Here is a 25,735-nt window from a genome sequence, read left to right as displayed (position 1 = left end):
CAGCTGAAACTTCATATAACTTCAGATAAACTTTGGAATGTAAGTTTGCACAGAAGGAGGACTGTGGATTTTGTCCTCCATCACTTACATTGTAAGTGCATTATGAAGGGATCTTCTAATGGTCAGTATGAACAGGAGGAATGATTAGGATCGCATCTGTTTGGGATATTGTTTGATACAGTATTTGAGTATGGAAGCTCAGTCTTGACTGTTTCGGAACTGAATATATAAGAAAATAATCAAAGTTTGAAGGTCCACTTAATAGCTTTTCTGAGCTTTTAAATACATCTCACAGTCTTCATTCAGCAAATGGAAAAGCATGTAAATGGACATTTGAGCAGAGGTTTAATTCACTACCTTCATGAATCAGGTAATGATACTACAAAGGTGCTCCTCAGTTCAGGCTCAGGGGCCCTGTGTTGATGAATAGGGCCCCGTGTTTCTTACCTCTAATGAGCCATCAAGACTGCAATTATAAACGTTATCAGATCATTAATAAAGGATCACAAGCTGAAAAATGGATTTTGGTCCAGCTGCCTGCAGCCCTTTTCTAGAAGCTAAGTGGTCAAGGTCTTCTTCATGGATGAAGAAAGAAAAACAATGCAAGATACCAGTGTTTTTACCACTCCATCTTTATTGCTTATTCATATCTTTACACTAATGGCCTGGTACTATTTTGATCAGGAAAAAAAAACTGGAATTCCATACTGTTTGGATCAAATGTTCTTCACTCAGTTTTGGATTACACTTATCAGCAGTTACAAAAGAAATCAGTAAGAGTGTCGACAGACTTCAGAAACATTATGAAATTAGTAGATGAAATTTGAAAACAGTTTGTGACACAGCAGTTCTCCTGAAGCAATATTTACCTTTAACTTGTTTTTTTTTTTCAGCACATATAACTTTATAAATAATCAGGAACAGTCAACTCCCGACAGTAGCTACCTGTCACTGACATCCATGCGCTTTTTCAACTCTCAACATAATTTCTTCCAGAAAAGCATAAATTGAAACATTCAATGACTTCAAATGAAAGAGAATAAGTGGTGGATATTGTAGTAAAGATGTCCAACACTTTCTCTGGAGAGAATTGCACACGTAAACTACCACCCCCACAATGACACTGTGTCATTCTTAAGAACTTAAAAACTCATGATGATTAACAGCTTTTTGTTTTGATCATATGTGAAATCGTGATAAATCCCCTTAATATCCACACATTTGAACTCTAGACAGAAACATGAAGTGAGTCTCTAATAAAGCTTTTCATTTCACATCAATTGCCTACGTGAATGTGAAAATAGCAATAGAAACAGAGCTGTACCAACGCAAGTACCAATGCAAGATTCCCATAAATCACACAAAGAAAAACTGTACATGAGAACAAGGAACGCAAGTCAGGGAGTAAACCCAACACGGAGCATCAACTGATATGATATAGCTTTAAAAACAAACATCAGTTAGGCATCACTCATGAACAAAATAGTTAACTGTATTCATGTAGGAAACTGAGAGTGACACACTGTACAGAGGCTGATACTGGGAACCAGCTCCAGCTACACACACTGTGGTGCCAGTGTGCAACATGTTAGAAACCACTGTGCAATATATCTGACCTGGTTCATCTAAACCAACACATGTTAGAGTTTGAGGAGAAAAAACTTTTTTTCATGTTGATATGAAATCTAACTTGGTGATGCATGTTCCTTTACTGGCATCATTATGAAAAGTCCTGGGAATCCCTGGTGAAACTCAGGACTGCAATGTTATGAGGATTAAAGCAAGGTGGAAAGACAGCACCTAAACAAATAGCTGTATTCAAACACAGAGTACATCAATGGAACTGTGCGCTGCCGACAGAACTTCCTGACATGCAAGCGACATGCTTGTGGCTGGTGAGTGTGGAAAAATTAGAATGTTTTTGATCAATGTAAAAGTTAACAATAACTCCTTTCTCAGTTCATGTGAGTGAACTCACACTAGATCAACTGACAACAATTTTAATAATTAATTGTAAGTTATTTATCAAGTAAAAAAAAAGCCAAACATTCTCTGGTTACAGCTTAAATGTGAGAATTTGCAGCATTTCTGTTATAATCAGTGTATATAGAATATTTTAGGGGTTTGGACTTTTGGTTGGACAACACAAAAAAATTGCAGGTCTTTGGGAACAGGTATTTTTTTCACTATTTTCTGACACTTTATAGACTTATCAATTAATCAGTTCGTTGAAAAAATAATCAATACATTAATCAATAATGGAAATAATTGTTGCATCCCTAACCAACACTCTGAAATGACAACTATAATATTGTGACAAACTGAATAAATATACAACTTTTTTTACCCCTAAATCATTTTTCTGCTCACTATTGTTATAAGCGAGGAGATGTAAATAAGAAGTCTGCCTTATGTGAGTCATATTACAGTGACATTTTTCATGGGTGCATCATTTACTGTCCTGTGAATATGAGAACTCCTGCTGCGTACTATTTGTGGCCTTCTTTATATCCATCTCATTATGGTAAACAATGGAAGACATGTTGAGTCTGTTGTACTTCTGAACTGAACTAAAATGAGATGACCTGCACGGTTTATAATTAAAGTGTTAAAACATGTTTTTAAAAAGTGTAAAATTCGGTGTATTTCTATGCCTCACTGGTATGTTCCACTCTCTAAACTAAAGCTATTGTTCCCTATTCAGACAGCTACTGTTGAGATTTGTTTTTTTTTTTTGTTCTGAATATAAGATATTGCCTTTGATATTTGGGACTAATGTGAATTCTGTTTGCAATGTTATGTCCTAATTCAACACTTCCAGTAAATGTATCAGTGTCATACAGTGAAAAATGCCTGTGGATTAACTTGTTACTTGGGGTCATGTTTAAGGTACCCTGTGGAATTTTTGTGCACTGTTTTTATGAATGCATTCTGTTTTGTTGGGCTTGCATGAAAGTGCATATATATATACAAGAGCACATGGACAGTGCTGTATATACATTGCAGTTTTACACAATTCCACTCATTGAAAGTTGGCGGCAGTAATGCGCCAAGAAACATAGCAACATGCCAGCAAAGGCAAAGAAGAAGGCTGTGAGCTAACAAACATTTGCAGGTTGTTGTTTTTTTTTTAAATTGGTTTTCAACATATTTATGAGGAAATGCATTCAAGATATCTGGTAAACCTCAAGCATACACACAATGTGTTTTGGTGAGAAACAGTTAATGTAAACATAAATGTGCCTTTTTTTTTTTACAAGAGAACTCCACAGGGTACCTTATAACAGCAAATGGAGAGAATTAAGTCTTTGATTTGGGTTAAGAAAAAGGTCGAGTAAACTTAAGTCAAAAACAAATCGGTTTACGTGAGGGTGAGAGCTGTGATAGCTCAAGCTGAAATTTAACCTGCTGGCAAAATGTTCAGTAGAGTTGGGAATCAAACGTCTTCTCGTTTATTCCCGGTCAAAATCAACTCATCCTCCCTCCTCTGTGATGACTGAATCTTATTTCTGAGAGCCAGACATTACTTCCTGAACAGATCATCCCATTTTCAACTTTAAACATGTGATTTTTTTTCTCCCATTAGCTTTTCAGGAGAAAAGTGTTTGACTTAAGTGAAGCAGTTAGTTAGCAGCATGTTGACCAACCAGTAAAACTGATGAGTCATCAGGTATTGTTAAAGGACAATTCTTCTTCAACCTCTTCTTTTTTATTTCCTGGCATCATACTTGGCCACTGGGAGCAAGGTCGAGCTTGAGGACAAAACACTGGAGATGATTTGAGATGCTGCCTGTAGTGTTACATGTTCATAACATGTATGTATGTTGAACTATATAGTCACGACAAAGCGGTCATCTACAGTGTGAAATCCTGTCTAAAGAGACCGCCAAATCTCTGCTTTGATGACAACTCACCATTTGGTTGATGCAGAGAGATAACAGCAGTAATCTGACCATTGTGAGTTGTGTTGGGCCCACCACCATCTAGTATCAATGAGGTACTGAGTGAGCAGAAACAAAAGGCCACAAACATGTAAATTAAAAGCTCATCAGCACTTTTTTTGCCAAAAGTGTATGGACACCTGAACATTCCAACCATAAATGATTGTTGACATGTTTCAAAACTATGGGCTGCTCTAACATCTGCCAGTCTTCTGGTTTCAGACTTTTCACCAGATGTTGGAACCTGGCTGCAGGGATTTGCTCCCATTCAGCCACAAGAGCGTTAGTGAGGTCCAACAGAAAGGTCGAGTGATGATGTCGGTTGAATAGCTTCGGAAACCTCCTACTCACAACCTTTCCAACGTTGGATCGGGGAGGCTGTGTGTTGCCATTTCAATAACAATCCGACATTCACACCCACTTCATGCTGTGATTGGCCAGCTGTGTGGAGCTGTTTTTATTCTTTACACAATATAATTCTGCCCCTGTTCAAAATCCTGTGAAAAACTGAGTGCACCACACCATGAAGACATTGAGGAAATGTGTGCCCTGTTTAAATGATATCTCCCTCCTTTCTATGATGTCTAACTTTTCACTCTGCCTTCGAGTGTTCTGAACTATAAGCACTGCATGCAAACTAGTCCTGATTGAGCATAGAATGATCCTAAAGGTCTGGCTCACAGTCCGCATTCCTGTTCACCACGAAGGGTGGGGTTACAGTCAAGGCTATGTCATGTTCTTCCATGCCAAACTGGAAAAAAAAAAAAAAAATTCTATAAATACTTGGCTTTGCGCATGGTGGCCTGTGGTGTCCGCATACTTTTGGCCACATAGTGTATCTGCTTTAGGTGCTCTGACCTCACTGATAGTTGAAGCTCACTACTGCTTCCGGTAAGAATAATGAACAGAATGAGGTTAAAATGCCAGATAATAAAAAGAGAACAGAGGTTGAACTACATCTAAATTATCCGTTAAAAGAGTATCCAGGATTGCTAGACTACATTTGAATGATTGGGTATTCTGTATATAGTTTCTTAGCACTGACCACACGTCAGTCAAATCTAAACAAATTTAAATACGGAGTAAAGTCATGAGTGTTTACAGTTATATTATAAAACATACACACAGTAAAAGGATGAGACAAAACAGAGAATATTTACATATATAACAAAGAAGTCCATCTGGGAAGACTTCTCTCCCGACATCAGTATGATGCTTCTCTGCAGCCTACACGCATGATGGCTAATTTTCACTGTACACGTGTCCACAGTTCAGTGGCCTCCACAAGCATGAGCGACTGTGAGAGAGCAGGGTGAGAGCTGCCACCTCTGCAGGCGGTGCAGCACACTGCATGGCCTTTAGCCTTTCGTTCAATGTCACACAGTTTACGGTAGTGAGCTGCGGAGGGCTTTTGTGTCCTTCCGCTGAGAATCATGTGTCACTCCAACTGTTTTGTTCTGTCATTAAATCTTTGACACACACACGCACACACACACACACACACGCACACACACACATACACGCGCACACACACACACACACTTAGAGATAACAATCACCCACCCCCACAAACCCATCCCCAACAGAAGAGATGCTTATGTGCAGCAAAGGTGAGCACCCTCACAAAAAAACACCATGCACCACATCTTAACTCCTATGTGTCATATATTAAGTTTTTGTCCAAACTGCTGTGAAGAGGGTCAGAGACACGGTTCTGCTCTACAAAATAATAATAATAATAATAATGATAAGAAGAAGAAGAATGCACACATTGACCCTTGTGGTGATGACAGTAGGAGGGGGCCTTAGGTTGGTTTGCTTGATGTTTGCAGGGAACCAGGGCTCCTGTGGTTCAACCTCTTTGTCCATAGTTTACCTCCTGTCCATGATTTGTTTCCATGGGGTCTTCTTTGAAGTTTTCACACTGCTCCATTACTTTCCTGAAAGATACAAATATTTTATAGGTGAGCTACATGTTGGCTTCTGTCCAAGAGCTTCTTAGGACATTTTCATATCTGCACTTTTAAGTCCGGTTGAATCGGACTCTAGTTTGTTTGGTGCGATTCGCTCGGGTAGGTCTGAGCACAGTAATCGCACTTGGATGCAGACCAAAATAAACTCTACCAAGACCCTTTAGAGGAGGTGGTCTCAGTCCAGTCCCAAACAACTCTGGAGCGGTTTGAACTGAACTGAGGGGAAATCTCTCCAAGTTTACCAACTCATCCACTGATTTGGACCAGAGCAAACCAACTATAGGTTTGAAAACACCCTTAGACAGTCAATTCTATGCCTGCACTGCAATGATTTCAATCCACTTGATAATCTACAAATGCTATTTAGGGTGCTTTCACACCTAACCTGTTTGATGTGATTGAAACTAACTCTGGTTCTGTTTGTGTAGGCTGGTGTGAGAGCTACCAGTTTCACTCTGGTGAGGAGCAAACAAGTGGACTGAGACTGTCTGAAAAGGTGGGTCTTGGTCTGCTTTCAGCCAAACTCTTGATGTGGTTTATTTGTGGTGTGAAGGAAAAGCAGACCAACTACAGAGTTTTGTAATAGGGGACCTAATTGTAGTCTGAATTCAAAAGCTAAACTATTACCATTAAAACCATCTCAAAGCGCCTCTACTAAAGCAAGAAAAAATGATACCATTTTTAAGAAATATAATATTTAGCTTCTTAAGCTTTATTTTTTGATGATTTGGCTCATTCTTGTAAACGTCGCTACTGGCTAAGACAGCAGAAACCAGTAAACTAGTATTTCTCGCTGCTGTGGAATTGATCTTGTCAAACAGAGCCTTCCTGCAAGCTGCAGACAACACTAATGAGCACAAAGAGAGTACATAATGATGATAATGAAGTGGTTCTTTCAAGCACAGCTTATAAAATGTCAGTTTTACCTGGCCATGTCCTTGGTCTCTGGCTGTGAGCTGTCCAGTTCCAAAACTTTCTCCAGAAGGCTTATTCCTCCTTCTTTTATCAGCAGAGGACAATACTTGCTTGCTGTAGAAAGAAAATCAATATACTTACAAAGCTTGTGAGAATTATTAATGTGCACTATTGTATGCAGGACAGCAGTGCAGAGAGGCTGTGTATGTAACTGAATATAAGTGGAAAATGAAGTCATATTTTTATAATTATGAGTTACACAATACAAGTATGTGCCAGTATGTTAATCTAGTGTACAAGTTTGAATATGTGTACTATAAGGTCGATGTAAGTGAAGAACAAGCTGAAACATTCCAGTGTGTCAGTGTTGATGGTTCAGGAACATCTAAGATGGTGTCAACACTCAATGTTGTGCCTGGTTTGAAGCCCTCCAGATACTCACGGTAAACTGACACCAGGTTGTAGAGAGCCCATGTGGCCCAGTGCTGACTGACAGGTGAGATGCTCTGAGGCAGCAGTCGCAAGATGGGCTCGAATGACCTGACAGAACAAACTCAGTTTAAAAATTCAAACAGACTATGGTTTCAATGTATAACTCGGTTCTGTCTAGCGTATTTTCTTTTCATTCATCGTTACATGAAATGATCTATTTATCTACAAACAGTCGGCAAATGGATCTTTTAATTTCACAGTGACCAGTGTTACCATTGAATTTTCAATTATTTCATCCATTTACTGCAATATTTTATGGCATATTTATATAAAATATTTTGTTGTTTCATTATAAAATACATTATGAACAACAATAGATTCTGATATGGCATTAATAGAGGAATAGTAAGTAGATTTTCACCTGTAGTTGATGTTGCGGCGTGAGCTGACGTCCCAGCTCTGGATGGCGTCCCACATCTTGTCCATCACTGTGTCTCTTCGTGGCTCTTCCATCGACCAAACCTCTGGCCCGTCAAACATGATGTGTGAAAGCACGCCGCATGCGTTGTATGACACCTCGATCCCGTCTGCCTTACTGTCCAGCAGGTTACTGTCAAAGAGTGAGAGGAAAAAGATCATCTCAATCTCATAACCAATACAGGGTTTATGCAGTTTATCAGTATCTTCTGGTAAGGGCATTGATGTGACAATTGTAGTGCAATGATCATACTTTTTCTTCCGTGTGTAGCCTGTGAATTCTGCAGCCTGTTGTCATGGAGTCATTGCTACGGTACAGTATGTAACAGCATGTGTTATTCACTTGGGGGTTTACCAGCTAGACCTGACTTTGTTTTAAGTCTAGACTGCAGAGTCTGCAGGCAAAGTAAAATTATACATTTTGCTGTTGTTTTAAAGCAATAGTTCCACATTTTGGAAAGATGGAAAAATTGCATAGAGTTAAATGAGAGAATGGATACCACTCTCCATCTGTCCAGTAAATACACAACTAGCTACAAGCGGTTGCTACAACTAGCTGCCGGTTAGCTAAGCTGCATGTATTAACTGATTCTGTCCCAAAATAACAACATCCATCTACCAGCACTAATTAACATGTTAGAACTGTCAGTTTTATGAGGGGTCATGTGCCAGACTATTTCTTGGTCGGAAACAGTAACTTCTTAGAGTCTTGTTGTCAGGAGGTTGCCAGGCAACCACCTTAAGACTTCAGGAAGTTACTGCTTCCAGCCAAGAAATCTGTAACATTTGGACAGAACTTGACTAGCTTTTTCCTCCTGTTTCCAGTCTTTGAGCTAAACTAAGCAAAGCTAAGCAGCTGCTAGCTGTAGCTTTATTATGTACTGTACAGATATGAGAGTGGTATCAATCTTCTTATTTACCTCTCTGCAGGAGGATAAGTGTATTTCCCAAAAAGTCAAACTATTGCTTTGATTAGTCTGAGCAGTGAATGCATGTTACATTTAAGGCAACTAGACTGAAGTTGGTGGTGACGCATAAAGACTCTCTGTTCTATACAGATAAATGACTGACAGCTATTTGCTATTTGTGTATGAGTCCAAATTAATTCAAGCTGTGTCAAAGTGTTTGGTTGGAGTTATGACAGCCTGTTTGTAGATAATCAAATTAAGAGCTCATGATCCTCTATGAGCGGTGTGTCAAACAGCAGGTGATGTGAATATCCAACTTGTACTGCAAAGACAGTGTAATGAGCAAACTCCTTATGGGTGGTGAATTTGTTATTACTGACAGGTGCACTGGAAGAATCAATCAGTTACCGGTTGAACCTCAACTGTGACACAAACACAAAAAGTGTTAACAGCGAGTGCTTTAACAGCTCTGTCAATGCTAGAATCACTTTACACAGCTCTCTTACCTGAATACAGTAATGAACTGTGGGGTGAGCAGCTGTGGCCTCAGAGCTTTGACCTCAGCAACATTTCCCAAAAGCCCCAGCATGTTGCGGTGCAGCTCCTGCTTGTCTGGAAACTCCTGGAGTAAGATGATGCAAAGAGAGTAGAGCTTATTTTACTATACAGTGGAAATACTAACAGACTATGACTTAATAGTCCAAAATCACGATATTTCATCTGGTACACACTACAACATTTTTTCCTCACATGTATAGAACAAGTTATGGCAGCAGTTAAGTGAATATATGTGTTTCAGAGTAGACTGGGACGGTATACTGACCTGTAGACACTCCAGAAACAGACTCATTCCCCGACAGTTGAGGAACATCTGACAGTTGTCGGGTGTCTCATCAGTGATGTTCCACAGAGCGCTCCAGGAAAACTCCATCACCTGGTCACACTGAGGGGAAACAAACACACAGTGCAAGAATCCCCTTAGACAGATATATAGTGGAAGCATGCTCATTTTATGACCGTTCCATTCATAATAGACATGGCATAATATTCTACCGAATAACGTGCTCCACAGAGTCCGGCTAAAACTGAAACTATCAAAGAAGTTAAGACTCACCATTCTGTCCTGTAGCTTCTTCTGAATTAAATTCAACATGGTCTGTGAACAGGTGGGGGAAAAAAAAAAATCACATATTAAAATGATGAAAACTTTCAACATAGTCAGCAGCTGCCAGCTGTCTGAGGGGGATTTCAGACTGACAGTAAACCAGAGCAAAAACTAGGCAAAGGGTTGTGTTGGTGTGGGTGTGTTGTTACAGGAATCCAGTTGGAAGGTTTATTAAGTAAGACACTGCTCATCAGTTTATACTCTTTTGAGAACCACAGTAGAAATTGTCTCCCCCATCCCATTCTTGTGAGGTCAACAGTGAGTCAAAAATGCTACGTGGTCTTCTAACTGGTATATTAGAGCAGAGTCAGGAAGAACATTTTTGCTGGATTATTCTGTGTTGTTCTGTGCCAGTTTGCCTGATATCACATCAGGCTTTATGACCGGTCTGTATGTATGAAGCAGGGCTGTCACGATTTCAATTCTAAAATAGAAAATCCATCAAAATGAGTGTTTGATTTGGACCTTCAAAATCAAAAGCAGGAGCATTTTTGCAGATGAGGGAAACTCAAGCTGTTGTTGTACCCTTCTGCCATCTAGTGGTTCTTCTTTTTGTTTGTTGTGTTTAACAGTTTGTTCTCAATTTAGAGGTGAAATAAGTTATTTTTATTACATTTTAAATAATTATTTAAATTTGACCATATGGCATTAGTGTGGTACATTCCCCCAAAATATGGCAGTTATATCTCATTTGATACCATGTAGCGTATCCTTTTAAAGAAGAATTTGAAAGTGTAAATGACAGTTGTCAGGGCGGAAAACCAATGATCTGTTGATCTTTACAAATTAAGACTCAATAGTCTAACAATGGCATAGCTGTCAGTGCTGAAAAAAAAGTTTTAATCAAAAATAAAATCGAATCGTGACCTTAAAATCGGAAGTCAAATCGAATCGTGGATTTGGAAAATTGTGACACCCCTAGTATGAAAACAGTATGTCCCAATGAACCAATTTATATTGCAACCTGCACCAGGAGTAAAGCCCTCTTGCCATCAGTAATCAGCTGCTACAAAGGTTTCTGCCTGTTTACATTACAGATAAATACCATTATTCTTGCTCATCAGTACTTTAATGCCCATTTTTATTCAGATGATACACTTCTATGTAGTCCTGGCTCCACTCCAACTCAGGCTCTTGTCTCTGACTATCCTGCCATCAAAGCTTTCACTGTCAAATCACGTTTGAGTCATAAAAATATTTCGTCTTGACAGCCGACTGTCATTTAAGATTCCTAATTAACATTTGTCCAAAAAAATTCAAGTACATCTATAAAACTGACTTGAAAAAACTACACTTGATTACAGAGACATTCTGTACAGTCATGCTGCTCCATCATCACTGCAGCAACTAAACCCTGTTTATTACATCACTACTCTCTGTATCACAGAGTTGGATTACTGAGGGAATAATCATCTCATGATATTCATCTATATTAGCTCTACTGTTAAAGCTTACAAAGTACCTCACATTCTCTCTCTCATTTTAAGGACTAGTGCGTAAGATTTAGGGGGATCTATTGGCAGAAATGGAATATAATACTGATAAGTATGTTTTAATTACTGTATAATCACCTGAAAAAATAACGATTGCTTTCGTTACCCTTGAATGAGCCCTTTATATCTACATAGTTAGCAGGTCTTCTTCCACAGAGCCTGCCATGTTGCACTGCCATGTTTCTACAGTAGCCCCGAATGGACAAACCAAACATTAGCCCTTTTATGCAGCCTGTTCAAGGCGGGAATGCTGCGCCTTTATTCTGCCTCGCTGTTCTGTATAAAGGTATGGACACGGAGTAGAGGGGCAGAGTTGCTCCACCAATAAACCAGCTACGGGGGTTGTCACAGAGCCGGACCCAGACATCTATGTAAAAGGGACAACCAGCATAGCAGGACAGGGAGCTGACGCTGTTGTGTTACACACCACACCTTTGAATCCGGAACGCCGGCATGCTATGTAAAAGCAAACACAGGGGCGGCAGTATGCCGGCTTTGTTTGGTTCAGTGTAAAAAAGCGAAGGTGACTTAATGATGGCTCTTCTTTACAGCTATAATGCGGGATCTCTGTTTCAAAGAGTCTACTGGCCCTAAAGAGGTCCTTTACCGTTTTTCACAAGTTTCATGGCCACCGTAGTTTCTCTTACACACTTAGAAGGGGTGGATGAGGGGAAGGGTATTCAGTCGGTTGCAATCTGCAACCTCACCACTAGATGCCACTAAATTCTACACACCGATCCTTCCGATCTTGAAACTACAGCACACAATCCAATAACTACTTAACCTTAGATATCCCATACTGTGTGTCTATATACACTATATAGTCATCAAAATGATAGAATACTACAGAACCCCAACAAAGAGACACAACTGACACCTGGGCTGCAATAACTACAATACAGTCATCACACTGTGGTGCCTGCCCCCCCCCCCCCCTTACACCAAGGTTTCCCCTGGATGCTCTGCTTCTCTGCCACCCCAAAAATAAGCATGTTAGAAATTAGGAATACTCCTGCCTTTGCCGTTGACCAAGTAACTGACCTGATGACTGGAGTGGATCCCTGGGCTCTGTATTGTGACTGCCCATTGGTCCTAAATAGTTAGGAGGGGTCAAATGCCACAGGGATTTATAAAATCTAACTAAATAAGCTTTAACTTGACATGTTTTTTTTTTCCAAAAGTACCAGTCAATATCAACAGCACAACTGATACCTCACAATTTTGATACTTGATCTCAGAGAACAGCAATTTTTTTTATGGACAACTGTCAAGAATATGAGTAGCTTCAAAAGAGGAAAGTTTATCTTGATGTTACCTTGACAAATCCCATCTTTCCCACAGCTTCCTTGTGATGGTTGTCCACCTGGCAGACCAAAGCATTGCAGAGGTGCACGGCGATTCTCTGGATGGACTCCTCCTGCCTGGCTGGCTCCAGGATTTTCAGCAGCAGCTGGTTGACGCGACTGTACTGGAACTCCAGCTCCTCTGGAATACTGAAGTTACACAGAGTCAAGCAGCAGTTCCTCTGGACCTGGTGGAGGGAGACATATAGAGGAAGGTTCAAGACCAGAGGTGGAAACTCTAATGTACTTCACATATGCCTGATCTGATCATAATTAGATGATTTTTTTGTGGTCTCAGCTGCTGGAATACCTTGCCAGATTGTATTAGATGTGCTCCAACATTAAACTGTTAAAACCTTCTTGGTCTCCTGTGCATTTGATTACTTTTCTTTTATTGTGTTTAACGTTTATCGGATTGTTCTAACTGTTTGTTTCTATGGTGTGTATGTGTACATGTACAGTATATATACTCTCCCCTGGAATGTAATGTACTATATAAAGTTTGTTTTGCCTTAATAACCTTTGATTTGGCAACATATAGTCATACCTACAGTATATAATCTGCTAATCATGTTTTCTTTAGATTTCAATATTAAGAGCTTTACTAAGGAGAACGCTCCTTCCTCACGTTGATACACAGGTTTGACATTGGCATATTGTTCTGTTTCTATTGTCAGACACCTGGATGAGTATTAAATAGTTTTGATAAATGCTTCCTCTTAACCAACACAGTGTTTACACAGGAGGTGAGGCGTAAGCAGTAAGTGGAACATTAGCAGAGAAGCAGCTTCACTCCTCCATCATTCTCTACATGAGGTGTTTCAGGCGCATTTTGGCAGCGCTCAGAGCCAAACACACAGTCACTGTAGTTATGCGAGAGGAAAATAGATTTGAAGTGTGAAAATATGCTTTAGGTCGCAGTTACACTTGTAAACCACGAATGAAAGACAAGTCGATACGCTGCCTGTGTAGACAGCTGAATTGATTAAAATAGAAGGCGCGTATCTGTTCCGTCAGATGTTTGTGAGACTGACGGCTGAAAAACACAGCTGAAGCGCTTTCTGTGTAGACATCATGTTAACCGGGGATGAGTGTTATGCTTGGGCTGCTGCATTTAGAGCCTCTATAAAAATCTTATGCTAACCACAAAGACGCATTTATGTCATTGGAAACACTTGTGTTGTGTGATCAAGTAATCATGTTTCTTTCAAATGTTAAATGTGATCAGCACTGCAAATGCAAAATAGCGAATAAACTGTAAGCTTTATCAGATATGGTGATGGGGCCACAGACACACAGACTTACAGTGACCTCCTGGTACTGCTCCATTCCATTGAGTACCACTTCAATGACTTCTCGGCGCAACCGCACGCTCTGATCACTGCGGTACTCTGTGTTGGTCAGGTAGAAAAGAGCGGCGCTGCCTGTCACCTGGATGCTCTTATCGTATTTATGGCATTTCAATGCTGCTATGACAAGCTGAAACAAGTACAGAACATGTACAGGAGAGGTATGAGAATGTGATGCAGGCATAAAATGCACAATCATGGCAAAATGAAAAAACGTCAGCGGTGCTCATCTTACTTGTAAAGCTCGGAGCAGCTGGCTGCAGTGTTGTATCCTGGCGATGTCAAACAGCTGATTGATGGCTCTGTGTGCCAGCTCAGGACGAAACTCTGTGTAAGTCTCAATGGCATTTAGGACCTGGTCTTCATTCTTTGATCCAGTCACCTAAAAAAACAACAAAACCTGTAAATGAGGATTATCAATGTGCACACATCACCTGTTTAAAGAATGAAGTTTTAAATCTCTTGATTGCTTTTACCAGTTTACATTGTACTGTTTACTCAACGAGGAATAACCTGTTGTATGTTGTGACAGATCACCATCATCTGCATGGACTAACGTAAAATGGAAGAACTAGTCATTTCTTTTATCACATAAAGGTTGAGTTAACCAAAGTAAAGGTGGTATCAATCTTCTCTTCAGGTTGTCATCTTGAGCAGTTCCTTCTGAGATTTTTTTTAAAGACATTAGAAAAGAAAACAACATTTTCTTCTGAGATTTCCTCAATTCTTCTCTTTCTTCTGAGATGCCTTTAGCAGTTTAGACTCCCAGGTTGGGAACCGCTGTTCTACAATTGTGAGTTTAACACTTGTATATGTTCTTTCAAGCTGGGAACGGACCACACAAAATGTCACCGGTCAACCTCTACAACAACAGAAATAGGCATCCATCGATAAACTATTTCTTTCTTGTGTATGCTGAAAATAGTTTTGCACAAAAACATGATAACACTTTTTTTAAAAGCACAATTTTGGTGAAAGAGTGGTGGACAGCGCTGGAAACATGGACTCTGAACTCCTCAAACAGAGACTGCAGAGTTTATCAGAGATGAATGAACTTTGTAAGAATGAAGTGACTCTCCTGGATGACCTGACCTTGAAAACAATACACTCTAACTATTGGCAATGAACTTTTTAGCTGATGGGTGTTGAAGTTATACCATTGGTTGGCTGGCTGCGTTGGAGTTTCCCCATTAGCCATTGTTCTTTCAAAATGAATCGGCACTAACTGTTTTCTATTACGTCATCATGGGCCATTTACAGCGCTTCCATTCACAGCACTATTCACAGGGGACTAGTATTACCTTGGGACCTCATGTGATATATAGGTTTTGACAAGGTCTTGTTCTCAGTTTCCTTCACATTAACAACTTGTTCTTAAAATGATTATGTTGCCCAACTCACACCTGTGACACTGAAGTTGAAACATGTTAATGAAACAGTGTTAATAATGACTGGAAACATCTGGATCAGGAAGAAAATAATCAGAACACTTAAACATCACACAGCATATGATTTTATCTGTCAACAGCAGCTCGCCCTGACGAGAATGGACTAAGTCCTTTCAGTTGTGATGCACAAAATCACGATTATCAGCCCCAAAACTGTAATGTGTGTGTGTGTGTGTTAAGTCACCTTATAAGCAGGGATGTGTGTCACATTACAAAGGGTTGTGTCGTATAAGCCCAGAAACTGCAGGGGCCTCTTCAGCTCTTGGAAAGGGTAGATACTGCTCTTGCACGGCTCAATGCTGAATAAGAGAGAAACCTGGATTGTTCAGAAATTCTCATACGGTGTCTGAATCTTTTCTTATATCCACTGTAAGCTCTGCGAACTCACCTTGGCCGACCCATAGCTTCTTCAAAGTGTGGAACTGTGCAGTTGTCGAGCATGATGTGACCTGAGATGTCCAGTGATACCAGGTTGACCAGACACTGGACAATGGCCGTCAGGATTTTCCTGTTCATCTTGGACTTAGAGGTCCGTCTGCTCTCCCGCGAGATGTCAAGATGCCTGAGGAGTACAGGGTTTTATCTTTTTAAATGATGAGTGGGCATGTAAAGGGATATTGAGAAGAATAAGAATTCACTTTTGTCAGTTATAAACACTGATTCACAGTCGGTCGCTCAAGGATAACATACATAGATTACATTAGATATTGTAGAACCATGGTAACATATTTATCTGCATTTGGTCCTCTACCTGTACACCACTGAAATGATAGATCTGACAAAGTTTTGTAATGCCTGACACAAGCTTTTCACCTCATTTGCAACTGTATTGCATCTATTGTAACTGATACCAATGGATGCATCATTCAGAAATGAGAAATTCTTTCAGTTCCTTTATATGCTTAAATGAAGTGTCTAGAAGCTCACATTTCACTCAGTTTGTGTAATGTTAAGCCACATGTGACCGCACCAGATTCTTACAAATATGCAAAAGAAGTGGAGAGAAGACACTCGCATTTTATGAGCCTGGGGTCATACAGAAAACTAATATTGTAATTGTTTACATTCTGATATAGTCTGTGGTATCCTAGTCAGCGGATTTGTAGGGTGGTAATGGTTGGCGATAAAAGTAGCGAGCCCAGTAGCCCAAAGTCAAAAATCACAAATTTGCCTAAAAGTCAATGTTAATTAGTTAACTGAACAGATCTGCGTACAAAGCTCTGCGCATGCTAGTATATGTTACCTTTTAAAAAAAAGGGAACACAAACAAGTGGTAACACTGTGATTGCCTGTTAAGCTTAAAGGCTCATCATATCATTGTTTTCAGCTTGTCACCTTAAAAGTTCTGAATCTGATCCTTTAGCTCGTCCTGTCAAGTCTGTCAGTAACTTCAGCTCAAACAGAGCTGTCAGCTGTGTCATCAGGGATCATCAGTCAGATATTAAAACATTGTCAGACATGACATAGAAACTATGTAAACCACAAATACTGTAGTTAATTTTATAGAAAATATCATTTAAAAAGCAATCACAATATTGGGCAGAAAAATCGCAATTATATATTTTTCTCAAATCGTTCAGCCTCAGTAATGATGTATGTAATGTGCTTCATCCTATTCTCTACCTTGCGCAAACTCAAACCGTCAACTGTTTACTTTGATTGTCATCCTGACATTTATTCCCAACTGGTTTCATACATTGATCTGAGACTCTGATGATGTTCTGATGACTTTTATGGTGCTAACAACTCAGAGAGGTTTAAAATGATCACCAGTCAGCAGAGGTGATGAAGCCTGTTGAAAGAGTCATGAAATGAGTTCAACTCTACAACTTCAGTCCAGTGGACAATTTCATATTAACTTGGATGAATGAGATGAAGCTACACAGAACTTCATTTAAAATTTAGTTTTCAAACAACACCAACACCTTTGAGGTTTAGCACACCTGGGAAATGTCAAGTTAATTTGTGCAATGCTTTATGTATCAAAAGCATCCTGACAAAATGAGCCTACCTGAGATTGACAAGCTCCACCACAGTACTGACCAACTCCTCTGACAGGTCCACATTGTAGAGAACAAGAGATGCCAGTCTGTCTTTCCACTGGGTCAGAAAGGCTGTTCCCAGCAACTGTACATTAGACAGATCTAGTAAGGTGAGTGACTTCAGGGGTTTGAGCAGGGTCTCAGCATCCACCTCATCAGGTAGGCCACCCAGGTTGAGCAACCTGAGGCGGTTGAACCCCTGGAAGTTAAAGTCCGTCTCTAATGCCTGCTGAGAGACAGGGCTCTCCTCCTCCTCGTCCTCTGTATCTTCGCCGCAGGCGAGCGGGGCACCACCTTTCCTGTAGAAGATCCGACTGCAGCCGAAGAGACAAAGAGAGACCAAAGTCTCACGGAAGCAGGTCAGTGTTTTCAAGCTGCGGGATGACAGACTGTTGCAGTAGGTGAGGTGGAGCTCAATCAGGTCCTGGCAGAACACAAAAAAATCAATATTTTAAGCCTTTTCAACACATGAAAATGTAGACAGACCAACCAGTAGGAGTCACAAGTGCTGCAAAGACGATGTGATCCCTCACTGGCTTCCCACACACCAACAGTGCTAACTGCATTCAAAAGGGTGTGGGGAGGAAGATATGGGGGCAGGTGGAGGAAGACTTCTTTTTTCTTTGCACCACAATGAATGTGCTACCTGAACTGACTTTATTAACAGTACCTTCAGTTTATTTACTCCAGTAAGATACAGTATGTTGTTGGGGTCATGTCTGCCTTCTAACTATTATCCTTCACTCATCACTGTTTCCATACTCACTGAATCATTAGACACATTAGATTGGATCATTTATTTTAGATGTCAATATTTCACTCTTATAGCATCTCTATCAAAACCAAGAATATGTGTTTTAGCAACCAAACATTGGTACGTTTCACCTTTCTCTAAAATATAAAGTTGTATAATGACTGATGTGCATTCAACAAGATGTCAGTGAATTTATTTCTGGAGGAAAATTAATCGTAAAAAAAGTCCAACTGAAACTAAATTGCATAATTTTTTTCTGCCATAGTATACATATCTGCTCTGTGAATCACTTGTCTTGTGTTTTCTTTTGAGAAAAAAAACATTCACTGAGGAAAAATGTAGTACTAACGTCAGTTGACAGGCTAGATAGCTAATTAAGAATAAAAAACTATTCACAATACATTTAAAATAACATTGACATTATTTTGACTGCAAAAAGAGACAGTTAACTGTGATTTCTGTTGGACTTTTAGTAGCGGGACAGTAGGGGTTGGAGAGGTTTACCATCAACCAAGTTTTCTTGATCATCACATGACATAATTTCTCTAAGTGGTAATTAGTGGTAACAGAAACCAAACAGCCAACCCTCCAGTTCTTAGGTCTCAACAGTACCGTTGCAAGAGGAATCCTAGATTACTGTGAGGTGAGGTGTCGGGTATCCTTCCTAACTGCTAAAGAAAATAAATAAAAGTTATGGGTTCAGGAAGGAACCCCAAGGCCTGTTTTGAAGATTGAATTGCCAATATTTGGATGGATTTCATCATAGAATACTTCACTCATAATCAAAGAAGAAAGGCACTGTACATTTAAATTGTTATGTTAAAAATGCACTTAATTTGTTTGCTACCTCACCAGGAGTTAGCAATATTAATTTCATCTCTGTGGATTTACAACAGAAACTGCTCTCAGTCCTGTTAAGCCTAGCAAACCAACTATAACTGCTGAGAAAATCCCCTATAACATAGAACAAAGAACTGATTTATGTCAGGTTCATACATGCACAAGAAGAGGTTAAGTTTCAAAAAGTGTTCCTCTTAAACCCAGTTAATGAGAAACATGAATGCAGACAAAAAAACATTATATTTACTGGCTGAATTATTTTGATAAAAGGTGAATGTTCTGAAACTGTGCGTTATGATCATATGTTCATTGCTTTGTATAACTGTTTGCATGCATGCATAGCAAGTAAGGTAGGTCCAAACCGGGGAATTAGGAGTTATGTAAAAACATATAGACATTTACAACTGTTAAATCAATAACTTCTAAGGTTTATATAATATGATTGTTGTCTTGCAGTGCTGTCATTGTGTCTACGTCTCTATGATTAAGTTGGTAAGTAGAATGTTATCGTAACATTACGGGCTGATGACCAAAATAAATTTTCCTTTAAAAAGGTCCTGAAAACCTATTTTCTCAATCAGCTTCTTACTCTGTATGATGGGGTCCAACATGAGCACAAAGTTTTGATTATTTCAGATGATTGATTTCTGTATTTTTCTTTTTCTCACTGGTTTGAAGTGGTTTAGATTGGGAAAATGTGATGTCATATACTTCCACGCACCAATCAGAATTTAGCAATATTTCAATCAGAATCTTATTTCAATTGTTGAATTATTTGCTTGATGTTGCCAACATTGTCAATAAAATCTCCAGCCACACTCATACAGCCCTGATTAAGAGGAGTTTTGGAGTATATAACTCTTATAACTATAACTCTTAACAAATAATACCTACGGGTGTTTTTTTTAATTCAATTGTTGCTTATTTATTAGTCATGACTATTTAACGTTAAAGAACAAAAAATTCTTTTAAAAAATGCAGATTCCACAGAGGTGAGCTGGAAAATGAAAGTGGTCTACTTAAGATACACTGAAAAACTGGTCTTTCTTCTACTAACTTGCGGCATCTCACCTGTTTTCTAATAGCCTCCAGGTCTCTGTCACGTACAAAGTCTTCTCTCAGCTGTACCCTGGTCAGCCTGGTGCTTCGAGGGTCTGAGAATAGTTGAAAGAAGCTCTCCTCTGGTTCAAAGTTACTGTCTGTGTGGACCAACTCCATGTATCTGTTTAAACAAAACAAAAAAAACAACAACAGTATGGAATCAAAAGCCCCTTTCAGACATGGAATCTGTAATGTAGCGGCACCCACAAGGCATTTTAACAGACTGTAATTTAAGAAATTAGGTAAACATTAACTTGATGTATCTTGTTACGTACGTGTTGACCAACTTGTCGCAGATTTCGCTGGGAAGGAAGATGTCTGAGCGCAGACAGAGTTTGTTGCTGACTCCCTGGTAGCACATGGTCTTCCTGAGGTTCCTCAGGCAGAAGACCGTTGCCAGAGTCATGAGGCTGTCAGGGTTGTCTCCTGCTTTGGCTGCCATGTTAGCCTCTTCTTCTCCGGCTCAGATCAAAGACAGGGCAGTGCAGGGGACCTTAGGAGATATGCATTGAAGAAAGTAAAGAGTTAAGTGCAATGTCTTTACAGAGGCTACTTCTGGTGGGAAACAGCAAAAAAGTTCCACTTGACATTCAGAGTCAAAGAATTCATATTTCCAAAGTGAGAACTGTCACTGTAATTATAAATGTTACAATAAGACAACATCAGTGTTTCAGATTAACTTGTCATTTTTAATATAAACTGATCCCTCACTGGCAGAGACAATGTGACAATGAAAAAATTAGAGTTTATGCACAGAATAACAGAATTTCAATCACATAAATCACATTCCATCCCAAAAAAGATGTGGAACAGCAAAGACATAAACTTGACATCACAGTTAACTTGTGTACAGTAAACTCTTAATGTAGTTTTCAGTGTCTAATAAATTAACTGGCAAACATTTTGCCGTCAAAGTGCCTTGCTGTCATCAGAAACAGAGCCTGTATTTACATTTTTGGCAACCTCTTTGCATGCATTGCACAGCTCTGCATATTTAGCCATGTTAGCTGTGTTGCCTGTGGCTACTGTTAGCAAATAATGTCGGCTACTTTGCAATTTGTTTCAACATTAATAACAAAATTGTTTTGTCTTAATAATATTACGCAGAAAGACTCCAGTTGCTAAGCTGTAGCTAGTAACATATCTTGCTCTGTCTTTTGGTTGGTAAAACTAGTTTGTTAGCTGAGCACATATAGCAGTGAATCCTGAGAGACACAGCAGACTGTTACTAAGTTAGCAAGCGAGCTAGCTAGCGACACTGTAGAACTATTTACTTTAACAACACTAACGCTAGATAGCTACTGATAAACACACAGCACTTGTTAGTCTACTCACTCACAACAACCTAAAATACCAGAGAGCAGCACTTGTTATTCTAAGTAAAGCTTTAAGTTGCCGATACGGTATCACCAGTAAATTTCAGCGTCTACATTAGCTTGCGGCTAACGATGACTTTCCCTGCTATAATGTTAGCTGACTGAGCTGCTGGGGCTAGCGCAGGCTAACAGCTCTGTGTGGAGATACCGGCTGGGAGCAGCTGGTCAGCGGTGTGACAGAGCAGGCTCATCAGGCAGAGCTCTACCTGAGCTGTCGCCAAGGATCTGTGTCCTGATGATGGCGAGAAATTCAGTTATTATCACCAGTCTTCACTCATCTGATTTTCGTTTTCGCCCGATGTCAACAAACAAACTCCTCCTACTCCTACTTCTACTCCTCCTCCTTTGCTTTTTTTTCCCCATCTCTTCCTCCTCCTCTTCTTACTTCTTCCTCCTCTTCTTCCTCCTCCTCTGTTTCTTTTTCCTCTTCTTCCCCCTCCTTTGCTTTATCCCTTTTCTTCCTCTTCTTCCTCCTCTTCTTCTTCCTCTTCTTCTTCTTCTTTCTCTACTTCTTCTGCTTCTTTTTCTTCTTCTTCTTCTTCTTCTTCTTCTTCCTCCTCCTCCTCTTCTTCTTCTCCCATCCTTCTTCCTCCAAGTTCTTATTTACATACATCTACAGTGTATTTTTTATTATTCTGTCATTTGTTTCACCAATAAATATTTCTTACTCATGTTTTATTAACTTATACATTTGTAGTAGTGATAGCATTAGTAAGTAGTATATAAAGCACCTTAAAACACTCAACTGCAATACTTTAGAGTGAATGTATGGAATATAAAGAGGGTCTGTTTTTTTCAAAATCTGTCCATACAAATGACTAGTTTCTTTGAAATATTTCTGTGTAACCAACCTTAATTAGAACATATATATATATATTTAAATATGAATATAAAGTAAATGAATAACGCAAGTGAAATGTATATTGATTCTAGTTGTTCTCCCTTCACCTTGTTGCCCTTTAATGCAAATAAACTGTAGTTTGCCAAAATGTTACATGTTTTATGCAGTATCATTTACTTTGGCCCTATTTGTCCAGGGCCACAGATTAACTGTGTGCAAATTAGGTTTGTTGATTTTGTGATTTTTTTTTACAAATGTTACAAATTTGTACCACTAAAGTGCAATATCAGCTGGGCTCGGTCCTGCAGGTCCTGTCTTGTAAAGAGGCCATTTGTCAAACTCTGTCAAAACAGACCTGAGGCCCCCATTAGTCCAGCCACATCTGTGTCTTCTGCAGAATTTTGCTTCCACTCAGTTTACAAGCACAGGATTCAGTGCAAAAACTTATTTAATTAGTTATAACCTTTATAGTCAAACTGAAAGGAAGAAATCAGCATACATTTCCTTTGTGTTTTACTTGTGTAGTTATTCAGTCAAAATTGTAATTACCAAAAAGAGTTTTATTTATTCTTCTTCAGTGACAGTTCCCCTACATAAGTGTTCTCCAATGAGCATGACTGATTGTCAGTATGTTGGGTTGACGTTATTGGCCACTGCTTAATCCTAAAAATACTCTACAAACCCTACAAAAAGTAACTTCCAGCAGGAATCTGTGCTAAGTTACCAAGCTAGGCTATAAGTTTCCTCTCTCCAAGTGGAACACAAACTTAACAACACAATGACTCCTCCCAAATGTTGAATATTGTAAAGGGGTTATGTTAGCTTGTTGAAAGAGGTGGGACAGAGGAGTCTTCTATCAACATCCGTAGGCTATACAGGGCCATGACCTGCTCAAGTCAGGAGCACACCACAGAAGTCACAGCATGTCTCCTAGCAACTGCTGCCATGGGAAACATCCAACCAGAGACTCCAAGCTAGACGCTGTTTTCTATATCAAATAACAGTTTTATTATCTTTTGAAAAATGTAAAAATAGGCCTATACACAACAGCTGCAGTATCACTACGGTTTATATTTTCATGTACTAAATGTGAGGAGAATTTAAATTTGACTTCGACTTTGGTGGCTTTGGTAGAGGGGCATATTTATAACTACTGTGTAGGCACACATAGTAGACCTCTCACTCACTGTACTGCAATAAGAGAAACATCAGACAGTCATATCACACATAGTGTAAGTGTATTCATCACTATGTGTTTTCAGGCAGCATGGTATGCAGCAGCACTGCAGCTGTCGAGGGGGGTAAAGTCTGCTCTGTGGCAACATAATGAACCAGATCATCAGTTACACAAGAGCTGTTTAGATAAGAGGCCAAGTCATTATTTATACCTGCAATGATGAATTAATGACAAAAAAACGGAATCGTGACAGCAAAGGAACATGGTATTGAAAGGCACAGAAGCCAGTTTATGTCAAGTGTTTTACAGGAAAGATGGAGTTATATAGAAATTCTTCTGCATGATTCAACTGAGCAACCTTGAGGTAGAAATGGCCCAGAAAAGAACATTTAGACAATTAAACATCATGTATTTTGAGTTGTTTTACTGCTCAGTTAAAGTCTCGTCAACTCATAAATATATTTTGTTCTTGTTCCTACAGTTGGATGTTTGAGTTTCACTGTGCAGAGTGATGTATGTGCAGAGTTTGACACTAGAAGGCTGTTCTCACAGTCATCTGCTGAAAGAGGAAAGTTTCTCTGAGCTCACTGAAAATCAGATTTTTTAGGGGTGGGGCTACGAGCATGATTTGTGACATCACAACTAGTTCGGAGCCAATCCTGGTCCGATATTCAACTTACACAAGTGTGATGTGGAAACTTGAAGCCTCTGGTGCACAAACACTGAGAATGGACTTTACAGTGAAGTACACATCTTGTATCCAGCAGTTAAACTTCTGAAATGAAATATATTTATTTATAGATTATGGAATTTTTAATGAGGGAGAAGGAGTAGATGTCACTTAAAGGATTTCGATGTGGTAGTTATATGTTTGTTTGTTTGTTTGTTTGTTTGTTGGTCTGACTGACCACACTTAATGTCTCAAGAACTACTGTTCAAATTTCCAAAAAATTTGCCATCAATATTCATGGTCCGTAGAGGATGAATCTCTTGCTCTTTGCTCTTGCACCAACATCATGTTAAAATATCTCTTTGTACATGAAATCTAATGGGGGGATTGTTATTAAACTTACCCGACTCCACCCCAAGTACAAATTTGATATTTGAGTACTAGTAGCAAAATGATCTTGAAGGGGTCAACACATGTCACAGTGAGTAGGAGGAGCGAAGGGTTAAATAAACCCAGCAGCTGGTTAATCCAGCCATGTTTACCTGACTTGCATGTCTCTGGACTGTGGAGGAAAACTTAGGAGAAAGAACTAAGGATGGATATGCACCATCTGTTCAGTTACAGAGCTTATTAGCTCTCCAGATACAAACACAGTCTCCCACACTGTTTGATATCACATGTACAGTATAATATTCATCTTGTAGTTCCAACACTTCGGTCACATTATATGAAGTGAAATATGAAGATTCCAGTTTTTTATGGCAGTACCATGACAGCAAATGCTGCTCAATTTGCATGTTTTGTATGGTGAGTTTGTGTGTCTATGATGAACAACCTCTCAGCAGGATTTGAGGAAACCAAAAACATTTTCCTACAGAGCAAATACACTGTTTATAAGTGTATTGCAGTCTAAAATGTTTATATTACTATGTGTTTTCCACTCACACTCACTTTGATCCTGCTTCCTCTCATTTAGGTTTACATTCAGTTACAACTTTCATAATTAAATAACCAACACAATTTGATTTCCAAAATCCAATATCCAGAGTTTAGGTCCTGTGGAGCATGTTTTAATATCATGCAAAAAATATTCAGAAGACAGACAAGAAATGATTGCGCCTGGACTAATTAACCAGCTGTAAAAGTAAAGGACACCGAGGAAGACTGATCCAGAAGGAGCCAGTAATGCAATGTCATGGATGCCAACTGTCATAAAACCTCAGAGAAGAAGATGTTAGGTCAGTTTTGTCTCTTTAAGGTCAGTTATACAGTTCAGTTTTGAGTTTAGTTCTGTTTTCTTCACCTCTTTTAGGGCCCAATTTAGTTATTAATCATGATTGCTGTGTTTTTTTGCATTTTGTGGCTAAATTCCCCCCCTTGAAACTACAAAAACCTGCATCCTGTGCCTTGCTGTTTAGTCCATACCACCATCTCAAATTCACTTAAAGAGTTTTGACTTGAGTAGTTGCACAACAGCTTAGATCATAGAT

At 39.3% G+C, this 25,735-nt stretch overlaps 1 protein-coding gene across 4 annotated transcripts; it reads right to left on the bottom strand.

The window, feature by feature from the left end:
* Positions 1-614: 614 nt before the first annotated feature.
* Positions 615-22,067, bottom strand: zer1 (zyg-11 related, cell cycle regulator). 4 transcript variants are annotated; one of them, XM_067573626.1, is made up of 16 exons: positions 21,943-22,067; positions 20,457-20,674; positions 20,152-20,302; positions 17,456-17,910; positions 15,833-16,006; positions 15,629-15,743; positions 14,232-14,378; positions 13,953-14,126; positions 12,620-12,835; positions 9,761-9,802; positions 9,470-9,589; positions 9,153-9,268; positions 7,683-7,871; positions 7,272-7,369; positions 6,841-6,943; positions 615-5,881 (listed from the first exon to the last, which is right to left on the bottom strand). In XM_067573626.1, the coding sequence occupies exons 2-16, from the start codon at positions 20,621-20,623 to the stop codon at positions 5,794-5,796; spliced, it is 2,355 nt and encodes a 784-aa protein (XP_067429727.1). In that variant the 5' UTR covers positions 20,624-20,674; positions 21,943-22,067; the 3' UTR covers positions 615-5,793. The 4 variants fall into 4 exon arrangements, with proteins under 4 accessions (XP_067429727.1, XP_067429725.1, XP_067429724.1 ...); XM_067573624.1 differs by lacking the exon at positions 21,943-22,067 and adding an exon at positions 21,706-21,913; XM_067573623.1 differs by lacking the exon at positions 21,943-22,067 and adding an exon at positions 21,764-21,913.
* Between the last annotated feature and the right edge of the window lie 3,668 nt (positions 22,068-25,735).

Source organism: Thunnus thynnus, chromosome 19, assembly GCF_963924715.1.
Source record: "Thunnus thynnus chromosome 19, fThuThy2.1, whole genome shotgun sequence".
In the NCBI taxonomy this organism is placed as follows: domain Eukaryota; kingdom Metazoa; phylum Chordata; class Actinopteri; order Scombriformes; family Scombridae; genus Thunnus; species Thunnus thynnus.
Note: the sequence above shows the minus strand (reverse complement) of the source record. Positions and strands in the feature narration are given on the sequence as shown.